The sequence below is a fragment of the Leptodactylus fuscus genome, chromosome 7, assembly GCF_031893055.1.
Source record: "Leptodactylus fuscus isolate aLepFus1 chromosome 7, aLepFus1.hap2, whole genome shotgun sequence".
Classification (NCBI taxonomy): Eukaryota; Metazoa; Chordata; class Amphibia; order Anura; family Leptodactylidae; genus Leptodactylus; species Leptodactylus fuscus.
The window spans coordinates 10,979,333-10,992,961 of record NC_134271.1 but is presented as its reverse complement, the minus strand read 5'-3'; the positions used below and the strand labels follow the sequence as shown (position 1 = coordinate 10,992,961).

General features: G+C 41.1%; 1 protein-coding gene across 1 annotated transcript; it reads right to left on the bottom strand.

Annotated features, from left to right (window-relative positions):
* Positions 1-4,607: 4,607 nt before the first annotated feature.
* On the bottom strand, positions 4,608-13,603 carry LOC142214410 (vomeronasal type-2 receptor 26-like). Its single transcript, XM_075283357.1, has 7 exons — positions 13,515-13,603; positions 11,539-11,698; positions 10,405-10,698; positions 9,877-10,203; positions 7,476-7,619; positions 5,996-6,119; positions 4,608-5,527 (listed from the first exon to the last, which is right to left on the bottom strand). Exons 1-7 carry the CDS (start codon positions 13,601-13,603, stop codon positions 4,608-4,610), a joined length of 2,058 nt encoding a protein of 685 aa, XP_075139458.1.
* Between the last annotated feature and the right edge of the window lie 26 nt (positions 13,604-13,629).

The window sequence follows — 13,629 nt, the reverse complement described above, 5'->3', positions numbered from 1 at the left end:
CTATCTCCAGCAACCTTGAAGGTACAGGTAGCCGCTTTGTCCGCCTATCTGAGGAGACATTTATCTCAACACCCCTTAGTGAAAGGGTTCATTAGGGGTGCAACGACAATTAGACCTTCGGTGTCAGCCCCCGTTCCCCAATGGGACCTTGGGATCGTGTTGGCGGCTTTGTGTGACCCACCGTTTGAGCCACTGGAAGAAGTGATTTAAAGCTAGTAGAATTTAAAGTAGCTTTTTTGCTGGCGATCACCTCAGCTAAGAGGGTTGGGGAGCTCCAGGCCGGAGGAGGAGGAGCCTTACACCTCTTTTTTTCAGTGACAGGGTTCAACTCCAGTTTTTGCCAGGATTTATACCCAAGGTTCCTTCTTTGGCAAATCTGAACCAGCTCATTTCGCTACCAACTTTTGTACTGGAGCCTTCCTCCCCGGAGGAAGTTAGGCTGCACTCCTTAGACCTGGGCAGATGTCTTCGGATCTACCTTGATCGTACTCTGCCTTTTAGGAGGTCAGAGCACCTCCTGATCAATCTAGCCGGGAGGTTTAGAGGTCAGAAGGCCTCACATGCCTCTATATCTCGTTGGGTGTTGGGGGCCATCAAGTTGGCTTTTTCAACTCGGGGTTTGTCCCCTCCTGAGTGCCTAACGGCGCATTCGACCCGGGCGGTGTCTTCATCTTGGACAAAGAGGTTGGCAGTTCCATTAGAGCACATCTGTGCGGCCGCCTCTTGGTCCTCTCTCCTCACCTTTGTAAGGCATTACCGCCTAAACTCCCGGGCGTCTGTCGTGACGGCTTTTGGGCGGTCAATCCTGACCTCTATGGGCCGTGGAAACCCTCCCTGAGTGGGGGGATTACTTGCTACCTCCCCACTTGTGCTGCTGTATGATGACAGGGAAGCTTAGATTATAAAGGATAATCTGTTTTCCCTTAGTCATAACAGCCGTACAAGGCTCCCTCCCTATAACTTTTGTAAATTATTATGTGTGTTGTATAGATTATGAACTCTTGTATTAACACGCAGGTGGGAGGTCCTTGTGCCCTCTTATAGGGCCAGGCTGTGATTGATTAATTAATTAAAAATTCCATCTGTCCTACCAGCACATAGGGGCAGAATACCCCACTTGTGCTGCTGTTATGACTAAGGGAAAACAGATTATCCTTTATAATCTAAGCTTGTAACACAAATTTGTTATGAGTTTTCCAAAAATTTTAAGTTTGCCCAAACCTGAGATTTTTGGGATTCACCACCCAAAAATCTCTTTATACCCCAGAGTTTAATAATCGGAGACCTCAAGCAGGTCATGATGTGATCTAAATCACAGGCATCAGTCATGATCCAGGGAATCTAAAGTCACTCAGGAGGCCGGAAAACGCAAGAAAAAAAGACTGGACTTCATGGCAGAGTCCCAGAGATGTGAGAGAGGGTAAATATGAACATTGTGTTAGTTTAATAATAATAGCCCTTCTAATTTTGATAGAACTTGTGGCTGAACCTTGTGAATATTAGATATACCCATTGCTATTTTTTAACCAGGTAGGTGCACTGCCACAATTTTCAATTTTTCTTCCAATGATGTCTTTGTCACTCCTCTTTAGCAATTCCACACTGTTGGCATATTAAAACAAAATAAATCCATTACTTCTTACAATCACATGGAGCATTTTTAATCCTATAAAACATAAGAAGTGACAGTGCTGACAGTGCAGTGTATGGTTAAACAAGCAGTTTGTATTCACTGCCTTCCAAACATTTTCCCATAGACATATGTTTTTGTCACTTTGACATAAAGTTAGCTATATTTGCTAGAGTCCTAAGAGCCCTGACAGTGTCATGCACTAGGTTTTATAGATATAGACCTAGGAGCCCTGACAGTGACGTACACTAGGTTTTATAGATATAGACCTAGGAGCCCTGACAGTGAAATACACTAGGTTTTATAGATATAGATCTAAGAGCCCCGACAGTGTCATACACTAGGTTTTATAGATATAGACCTAGGAGCCCTGACAGTGTCATACACTAGGTTTTATAGATATAGACCTAGGAGCCCTGACAGTGAAATACACTAGGTTTTATAGATATAGATCTAAGAGCCCCGACAGTGTCATACACTAGGTTTTATAGATATAGACCTAGGAGCCCTGACAGTGACATACACTAGGTTTTATAGATATAGACCTAGGAGCCCTGACAGTGAAATACACTAGGTTTTATAGATATAGATCTAAGAGCCCCGACAGTGTCATACACTAGGTTTTATAGATATAGACCTAGGAGCCCTGACAGTGTCATACACTAGGTTTTATAGATATAGACCTAGGAGCCCCGACAGTGTCATACACTAGGTTTTATAGATATAGACCTAGGAGCCCTGACAGTGTCATACACTAGGTTTTATAGATATAGACATAGGAGCCCTGACAGTGACATACACTAGGTTTTATAGATATAGACCTAGGAGCCCTGACAGTGTCATACACTAGGTTTTATAGATATAGACATAGGAGCCCTGACAGTGACATACACTAGGTTTTATAGATATAGACCTAGGAGCCCTGACAGTGTTATACAGTAGGTTTTATAGATATAGACCTAGGAGCCCTGACAGTGACATACACTAGGTTTTATAGATATAGATCTAAGAGCCCCGACACTGTCATACACTAGGTTTTATAGATGTAGACCTAGGAGCCCTGACAGTGTCATACACTAGGTTTTATAGATATAGACCTAGGAGCCCTGACAGTGTCATACACTAGGTTTTATAGATATAGACCTAGGAGCCCCGACAGTGTCATACACTAGGTTTTATAGATATAGACCTAGGAGCCCTGACAGTGTCATACACTAGGTTTTATAGATATAGACCTAGGATCCCTGACAGTGACATACACTATGTTTTATAGATATAATCCTAGGAGCCCTGACAATGTCATACACTAGGTTTTATAGATATAGTCCTAGGAGCCCTGACAGTGACATACACTAGGTTTTATAGATATAGTCCTAGGAGCCCCGACAGTGTCATACACTAGGTTTTATAGATATAGACCTAGGAGCCCTGACAGTGTCATACACTAGGTTTTATAGATATAGACCTAGGATCCCTGACAGTGACATACACTATGTTTTATAGATATAATCCTAGGAGCCCTGACAATGTCATACACTAGGTTTTATAGATATAGTCCTAGGAGCCCTGACAGTGACATACACTAGGTTTTATAGATATAGTCCTAGGAGCCCTGACAGTGACATACACTAGGTTTTATAGATATAATCCTAGGAGCCCTGACAGTGACATATACTAGGTTTTATAGATATATTCCTAGGAGCCCCGACAGTGACATACACCAGGTTTTATAGATATATAGTCCTAGGAGCCCTGACAGTGACATACAATAGGTTTTAAAGATATAGTCCTAGGAGCTCTGACAGTGACATACACTAGGTTTTATAGATATAGACCTAGGAGCCCTGACAGTGTCATACACTAGGTTTTATAGATATAGACCTAGGATCCCTGACAGTGACATACACTATGTTTTATAGATATAATCCTAGGAGCCCTGACAATGTCATACACTAGGTTTTATAGATATAGTCCTAGGAGCCCTGACAGTGACATACACTAGGTTTTATAGATATAATCCTAGGAGCCCTGACCGTGACATACACTAGGTTTTATAGATATAGTCCTAGGAGCCCCGACAGTGACATACACTAGGTTTTATAGATATATAGTCCTAGGAGCTCTGACAGTCTATACTATGTTGCAATGAAATTTAAACTCTGATGACTCTAATGACTCTTTATTCTGTATTCACCCTTATAATAACCTACCCCCTAGTCATAATGCCTCCATTGACCCCTTAACTCTGGATGCCCCATTAATTAAATAATAATAATAAAAATAATAATTCAGTGAAGTCAAGTAATAGTGTTCATTGGTCAATGAACTCTAGTCACCCCTTTTTCGCGCACAAAGTCCTGAGAGGTCCCCAAATGTAGCACATCTCAGATGTTCTGCACCATAGTGCTGGGACACCTTCTCCTACTAAGTGGGTTCCTGCACTCAAGGGATAATCATAGTCATAGACACAGAGAACCAGAACCTGCAAGGAGGCCCAGAAGAGTTAATGGCAGGTGAGCATAAAATAATTTTTAATTTTTTTGTTTTTGTCACTTCTCCTGGGCCTCTAGCTATAATACTCTGGAGTCGGAAGAGAAACAGAATATAATAATTTCCCCTCCTGTTCTATCCAAACAAGTTTGGACCAAACTAAGGTTCACTGAGTCAAAAACACAGGATGAAATAAATATTCTTTGAAAATTTCTTATATGGTGGCATTGACCTCCCTGAAATATTGGGTATTTCCACACCTGGAGAGACAGTTTGCATCTTATCATGTGACTCACTAAAAAAAACCTACAAACAAATATAATTGTCTCATACATATTTTTATTTTTAAACATTTAATTATGCATTCTATTTTATTTCTACCAGTGATAACGTAAATCTACAAATCACAAGTCGTATAGGTTAAATAAAATAGCAAAACTATAAACAGTCATCATGTATTTACTGATGGTGTTCGGACAAGCTGGGATCAATGTTGTAACATAGCAATTTTAGGTCCTAGTAAATGTTTTCTCATATTAAGTTCAGGCTTAAATAGAATGATATAACATTTAGGGACAAATATACAGCCCAACAGTCCAGCACTAGAGGTCAATATGGCAAATATCTCCACAACCACCATGTATTTGCCTTTGGTGCTGAGATAAGCCGGGATCATGGCTATCCAGACACTACAGAACACCAGCATGCTGAAGGTGATGTACTTGGCCTCATTAAAACTGTCCGGTAATGTCCTGACTAAGAAAGCTATAATAAAACTAACGGCGGCCAGAATCCCCATATAACCCAGGACAGAGTAGAACCAAAGATCTGACCCTTCATTACACTGGACTACAGTCTTCTTCTTATAAGAATGAATGTCTAGCTCCTGGAAGGGAGGAGAGAGGGTCACCCAACTCATACAGAGGACAACCTGGACAGAGGAGCAGATCAGGAGCACACTATTAGGAAATTTTACTCCAGTCCATGTTATCCACACACTTCCAGGCTTGGTGGCTTTGAATGCAATGCAAACCATGATGGTTTTGGCCAACAATGAAGAGACAGATACTGAGAGTAGTATTCCAGCAGAGATCTGACGTAACATGCAGGTTATATCCACAGGACGACCAAGGAACAAGAAGACACAGAGGAAGCTCAGCGTGATGGAGACCAGGAGGACAAAGCTCAGGTTCTTGTTATTTGCTCTCACAATCGGGGTGTCACGTTTGGAATAGAAAAGTACAAAAATTAGAATAGTCAGAATACAGAAGAAAGATGATAAACAGATAAAAACTATTGACATGATGTCCTCAGTATAAGATAAATATTCCATCTTCTTCAAGATGCAGAATGTTCTGTTCTCATTTGGCCACGAGTCTTCTGGGCATTTCATGCAGCTTCTACTATCTGCGAAATAGAGTTATATATGTGGTTAGCTGATTTTCTAGAAGTTTTTTTTTAAAGTTATACCTGGGATCATACAATCACTCTCTCAGTTAAGACAATTCATTTGCTTGTATTTATATGAATTATATCCTTTTAGGCAAATAACAAACATATTTACTTATCCAACACAGCATTCAGGCTCTAGTGGGCTTATTCTGTTGTAAGAAGCGACTTCCCTTTCCTTCAAAGAAATATATCAGTTCTTCTTTTCAGACGGTAAAGCTCTTTCTTTACTTAGGATATGTTTGATTAAAGTGTCCACTGCAAAGTATTACGGCATTATACTGGATAAGTCACAGGTATATTACTGAAACTAGACATGAGTCAACTAGTACTAAGCCAAAGGAATAAAAATAAATAATAAATAGTAATAAACAAGAAGAAGCTTTAGATACTGAGAGGGGAACCGGCAAAAGTCAGGGAACATACCTGATACATTAGATATTTTTCCTTCTGAACATGGAGCACAACCATAACAGCAGAAATGCATACTAGAGGTTGCCACTATCATGTCTCCAGGTAAACAGCTGGCTGAGCATCTGGATGTAGGGATCTGCACAAGATTTGCATTGTTATATTTTAACTTCTAATGTAAAATGTCATATGTCTGACTTCTGCATGGTCAACTTTCTTCAGATTCATGTATATCTATGTCATTGTGATTACCCATTAGGACAGTCAATGTATATGTGTCAGTCCAATAATCTTGAACAAAACATAACCACTTAAGAACCTCACTCTGCCCCACACCATCACTATGCGTATATGCCATGGGGATCTATAACCAGTTTACAGCACCAGGGGCAGTGATCACACCTTTGCGGGTGAATGTCATACTCATACATCACCCATCCAATTCATGGATTCTGGATTTATTTACAGTCTCTTTAGTATACATCTTAGTGAGAATTGTGAATTTCTCCCAGATGTCCATATCTTACCATGACATTTGTGGTGACTCTGCCTCCTATATGTGCTGGATAAGGAGACAGAGTCTTCAAAAACATTGTGACACAAAATGTTGGCCTAGGAGAGACTCAGAATTCTCAGAAAGATGTACAATCCAAAGGTTCTAACAGGCATAATACATCTCAGTACATAGCGCTGTTGCCTTACAGCACTGGAGTCCTGGTTTTGAATTCATCCCCAATAAGTTTGTATGCTCTGCCTTTGTTTGCATGGGTTTTCTTCAGTTACTCCAATTTCCTTCTATATTCCAAACACATATTGATAGGGAATTTACATTGTGAGCCCTATATGGGACAATGGGACAATGTAAAATGTCTGTAAAGTACTGTGGAATATGATGGTGCTATATACGTAATAAAAAAAAAAAAAAAGGGCTCATTCACATCTGCGCCAGGGAGTCCGTTCTGCAGGTTTCCTGCACAAAACTGGGCAGGAGACGGAAACCTGCCGGCATCTTTCAAACCCATTCATTTGAATGGGTTTGAAAAGTCTGGCCATGAGCGCTGGTGAGCGTGTTATGCTCTCCGCGGCGAAACCAGTTTTTTTAAACCGGACACAGAGTCGGACATAAAACGCTCACTGGCGCTCACGGCCAGACTCGGCATGACAGGTTTCCGTCTTCTGCATGCATAAGACGAAAACCTGAGAACGGAGTGCTGAACGTTGGTCTGAACCCAACGTCACTATGTTTTCTATTACAGTCTTTTATGCCAGTGATCATGCTCCCAAGTGTTGAAGACGGTGGACTTCCACAAGTCATCATTGATATCATATACTACTAATATTACAAGGCGTTAATACTATTTAACAAACATTCTGTGATAACAAGTGTGAAAATGATCCAAGAACTCACTTCTGATTCATTATTTTTCCACACTATGTCTTGTACACGAACCCAAAAATCCCAACTGTCCGTAGACCTTAGCCTGTATGAACCCACTTTGTTCAAATCCACGATAGAACTATTTGATACAATGGGATTATTAACAGCGAAGCTGCAGTCTTTATCTGCTTCCTCGGTGAAACATTTATGCTCCACCCCAGATTCATCCGTACACATCATCGCTTCTATATAATTGTGTACCTTCAATAAAGAGATGCAGATAATATCAAATATGGCAAAGATTATAGAACACAAAGAACAAAGCTGAAAATATATCAAGGTGACAGAATGCAGTTGCATTGTACAATGTCATTACACAGAGAGTTTTCAGCCATCGGTACCTCTACGACCTATGACAACATTTGTGGTAGTCAACCTACAAAGATTTGGTTTAGAACAAGTGTATAAGAATATTCAACCATCAAGAGTTAAAAATCTTTTGAGGCGGCAATTCCAGGTCAATAATAACTAAAATGGAAGGAAATAAAATATGCATAAAATCCTAGATTCAGCTGATGTCATGAGAATCTCCTGGATCACTGGCCATCAGCCATTACACCTTGCCCCGAAACAGAACCTCACAAATACTCACAAAAGGAATCTCATGAGATTCACTCAGCAGTAGGGTTGAGCAGTCATGTTCGGAAAAGATCGGATTCCAATCGGCGATTGAGAAAATTTCACAATCGCGACTGGAATTCCAAACACAATCTTTTTAGGTGGGATCGAGATCGGTACTATTTCCCACAATGCTTTGCTTAGCCTTCACACTGAGTATACGCTCCGCTCATTCTGAGTGGAGTGTATACTCAGTGTGAAGGCTTCGCTGCGCTTCCATAGGAATGAATGGAAGCAGCCGGCACACAGCCTTAACCCCAGGCGCATCGGCTGTGTCCATTCATTATAATGGGAAACTAATCTAACATCTCTAGTAGCTACTTACCTCCAGAGATGGCTGCTCGGGTGCCAGTGTTCTCCTTCTTCTTCACCTCGCTGCCACTCCACGCTGCTCTTCTCGCCTCGCTGCCGCCGCCTCCCAGGTTAGTGTTTAAAGAGCTAGGAAGGTGGGGCTTGTGGTGTAGGAGAGTGTGGGCGGGTACAGGGCGGGGAGACATGACGTCTCCCCTCCCAGTACCCGCCCACACTCTCCTAACCCGCCCACACTCTCCTAATCTGGGGGGCAGCAAGGCGAGAAGAGCAGCGTGGAGCGGCAGCGAGGTGAAGAAGAACACCGGGTACCGGAGCAGCCATCTCTGCAGGTAAGTGGACACCAGGGGGGACTAAGTATCCAGAGGATTAAAAAAAAAATCCTCTGGCTACTTAGTGATTCACTACACAGCGTGGAGTCTAATAATTAAAGCGTTCAATTGTTAGATTCCATGCTGTACAGTGAATAGGATTGCTTTTAAAATCCGATCTCCGATTAATAAAAAAAATCCCATTGACTTGCATTGGGATCGGAATTGGGATCGAGATCGGGTTCGAATGAAAAATGATCGGAAATCGGATTTTAAAATCGATCCTGAAAAGTCAAGATCGGCTCAACCCTACTTAGCAGTTCTGTTTCAGGCCAAAGTTGTTCCCTTCAAACTGGAACTGGAATGGTCCCCTAGGACCATGGACATCATAAGGTTGTAAGAGACCTGAAAAGGACACAGAAGGACCAACGGACCCCACTGTTATGTTTACTCAACTTCCCTGGGCCTTCACTATTATTCACTGGAGTCTGATGAGACCCCAGAGTATAATAGTCGTTCGTAGGCAAAACCCTAAAATTTGGGTTCGGCTGAACGTGAGATTTTTAACAAAGGAGCATTCAATAAAGAGAATCCATTCCGAGTGCCGCCTGTTGGGAACTTTTTGTATTTTGTTGAATTGGCATCTGGACTGTAAAGGTAGAGCACGGCGGTCTGTGAAGGAGAAGAGGCTACATGCCTAATATTACCCTAGGGTTAGGGGGATATCGTCACTCCTTGGGGAGAGACCACCATATAGGTGTTTGGAGACTTATTAAGCCTTTAGCACTCCACTTTGCATGGGACCATGGGAAGAATATGCAAATCTGTCTTCCATGATGGAATTAGGAAGTCAGGTGCCTCAGTGTTGCAAACCAATAGAGGTCGCTCACTGGAATGTGCAAGCCTGTCTTCCCTGATGTAATTAGAAAGACAGAATCTCAGTAGTATAGCCCAATAAAGGTTTGCTCCCTTTAACATCATGCTCGACCTTCCAAGAGGCCTTTGTTTTGCAATGATGCTGGGATTATTACCAGGTATAGTCTCTCAACCGAGGACGGCCATTTCGATGTTATTGCATCTTGTCCGAGGACAGCCGTTTTGATGTTATTGCATCTCGTCAGACGAGATGCAATAACATCGAAACGGCTGTCCTCGGTTGAGAGACTATCCCAGCATCATTGCAAAACAACATTGTTTAAAAAATGTCTCTATAGATTTACCTTGTGTTTATGTTGATATAACCAATCTGTAGATGGATGTCCACAAGAACCGTACATATCACTTAAGCCGGTAGCCAGGGAACGGACAGCGAGATATATCTGGGACGTCCTTTCATCGAAAACTGACAGCAAGCGTGTTTCTAACAATTCTGTTCCGTTACGTTCATGCAGATCTTTTTTGTGCAGACTTGTATACAGTTCCTCCATTCTCTTTCTCCACGGTATGCCCTTATTTTCTGTACGCAAAAACATTTCAAGGATCTTGTCCTGAGGATTCTTCAAAGGATTGGAACTTTTGAAGTAACTTTTCATGTCTAGAATTTTTCCCTGGTCCAGGTCAAAAGATAAACTCAGATTGACTAGTGGCGCTAAAATATATAGAAAATATACGATTTGGGGAGTGAAATTTTGACTAAAAATGATGGTCCTGTCATGTGTCACAGGTATAAGCTCATAAAGAAAAAAAATCATTGCTTCGGAGTAGGTGCCGCAGGTTATAATAATCTGGGCGGATGAATTCTTTATCACCTCCATTGATCTTGCGATCTTGCGATCCTTATTCTTATCACGGTAGTCTGTATATATGCTCTTTAAGACATAGGCCACACAGATCTTTTGTCTGGTGAGGATTTTTGTAAGCACGCCTGATTCTCTCCTGCCATTGTTATCGTCGGAGGAAATAATCCCAACCCAGCTCCATTGAAAGTAGCGCAAAAATTGGAATATGGCAGAATAAGATTTGTAGTCATCGGGAACGGTCCGGAAAAAAGATGGGAAAAGATCTCTGTCACTGAGCAAAGGGTCTGTGGTTCCGTAACTGATCTGTATTATAAAGAGAAAACATTGGTTATCTGGGAAATAATACTAGGGGACAGTAAATGTGCGGGGGGGGGGGGGGGGTGGCATTTCTTTAACGTTTTAGATTTGCTTTTCTGACATGGCAATGTATGTGCACAGTGTCTGCACCAGCAGAATAGTGAGCGCAGCTCTGGAGTACAATACAGGATAAGTAATGTATGTACACAGTGACTGTACCAGCAGAATAGTGAGCGCAGCTCTGGAGTATAATACAGGATAAGTAATGTAATGTATGTACACAGTGACTGTACCAGCAGAATAGTGAGCGCAGCTCTGGAGTATAATACAGGATAAGTAATGTAATGTATGTACACAGTGACTGCACCAGCAGAATAGTGAGCGCAGCTCTGGAGTATAATACAGGATAAGTAATGTAATGTATGTACATAGTGAGTGCAGCTCTGGAGTATAATACAGGATAAGTAATGTAATGTGTGTACACAGTGTCTGCACCAGCAGAATAGTGAGTACAGCTCTGGAGTACAATACAGGATAAGTAATGTATGTACACAGTGACTGTACCAGCAGAATAGCGAGCACAGCTCTGGAGTATAATACAGGATAAGTAATGTAATGTATGTACACAGTGACTGCACCAGCAGAATAGTGAGCGCAGCTCTGGAGTATAATACAGGATAAGTAATGTAATGTATGTACACAGTGACTGTACCAGCAGAATAGTGAGCGCAGCTCTGGAGTATAATACAGGATGTAACTGATCAGTACAGGATAAGTAATGTAATGTATGTATACAGTATAAATAAAATTTAGTCTTAACACAAGAAATATAATCCTGCGACTCACCTGTGTGTATGGATATATCCCCAGGAGCTGAGCTATAGGTAAAGTGGTGGATGAGAAATGATCTCCAATAAATCCTACAACCTTCTTCTTAGTACAGAAGTAATTGGGGACAATTTTTCCAGAGCCAGATAAAATCTGTAAAATGCTCTGTATCGCCTTCCTGGGATGAGAACACGAGTCATAGATGTGATATCCCAGGGTCAGGTTCGGTAGAATAGAAGGATTTTTATTGATTTCATCCACAGCGTAAAAGAAAGCCAATAGATTCTTGTAGTGAGAAATGTTTGGGCTGTATAATAAAGAGATGGATGGATTCACAATCTTACATTCTTATATTACAAAATCTTATAAATCCAGTCTTGCTATAACAGTTTCATTTGTTTATCAGATACTTTTTTATATATTATAGCATTATAACATTTTTTAATAAAACTGTAATTTCAAATGTTGTCTAGTCAATGATAGATATAATATAAAAATTAAAAAAACATATAACCAGGAAGGTGTACATAGGCTTTAGGGCTGGAGTCACTTGGTATTCATCATGGAAATCAGAGATTGGGCAGCTTTGGTGAGGGCACAAGGACAGGAATCGCAGCAGGTCTCTTGTTTCTTTCAGTCTTTGGGATTCATGTTTTGTAAAATTATTTTCTAAATTCTTAGCAACCAGTGACTAACCCATTGCATGTACGCCCTGTACTCAATATACATTTACCGTATACATGACATTGAACGTGCAAATAAGAAAATAATAAATTAGTAAGTGGTTTAAAGCAAATGTTGATAGACAACCCCGTTTAGTAATAGAACTCACATGAGAAGTGAGAATTAAAATTTTTAATTTTTGACTAGACAACCTGTCGATGAAATTCTTCCATGAATGGTCACTGGTATACACAGTGCCTAAATCCTTGGGCTTCAGTGTCCTCTGCTATGTTGTGAATGAAAGCACAGATAAAGCTGCAGTTGCCTATGTTACAAGGCTCTTACAAGGCTTGCGCACAGCTAAACCATAGAAGTAGGGCTAAACATCGGCAAATAGAAAATGAGAAATTTAAGGTTTGCAAAGTTTGTTCAAGAAAACACTATTCTCCTAGGGAAGGTGAAATGTCCACTGGAAAGATGTTTCACTAAGATCATAGCATTGCTATAGGGCAGGGGTAGGGAACATATGGATCTCTGGCTGTTGCAAAACTACAACTCCCAGCATGCATACTTGCTCTGCTGTTCTTGGAACTCCCTTGGAAGTGAATGGAGCATGCTGGGAGTTGTAGTTTCACAGCAGCTGGAGAGCCAAAGTTCCCTACCCCTGCAATAGGGTATATGACCAAGCTCCAGGATCGTACCTCTGGATTTAGTATTAGTTTCTAGTCATTCCTCTTCTCTGTTATTAGGATTGTTACGGTACAAATAAGGAAATTGGTGAAGTAACTAGGGTTGTGCGATTGGGACGGGAAAAGATCGGATTGCGATCGATGATCGAGTAAATTTCACGATTGCGATCGGAATTCCGATCCTGATCTTTTCCAGCAGGATCGAGGTCGGAGGTTATCTCAAGATCATCTCAACCTTAAAAGTGACTTTTCCCATAGGGAAGCATTGACTAGGGTTGAGGATCGGGATTGGAAAAGATCGGATTTCGATCGGCAATCGAGCAAATTTCGCGATCAGGATCGGCTGGAAAATGATGGGAAATCGGATTTTAAAATTGATCCTGAAATCTCAAGATCAACTCAACCCTAGAAGTAACCCATAGCAATGTCGGTATGTTCTCTGTAAATGTACATACAGTATAAAACATATTTCCAGGGGACATTTGAGTTTCACTTGATGTGTTCTTTCCATTGTCTATGATAATATCACAAGCTCATGAATGTTACACAGAAAACAGCAAAGTCCCCATGGTTCACATTCTCCAGTTCTTAGACAATCCGGTAGATTTATCCCTGGTATCCATATCATGTACTCGCACTTACAGAGCACAAAATGAAAAGAACTTGTCAAACTGAAAATTATTTGGAGGAGAAAACAAGAAACTGTTGACGGTGACAACTCCTCCAACCATAATGTCGCCATCCAGTAGATATTCAT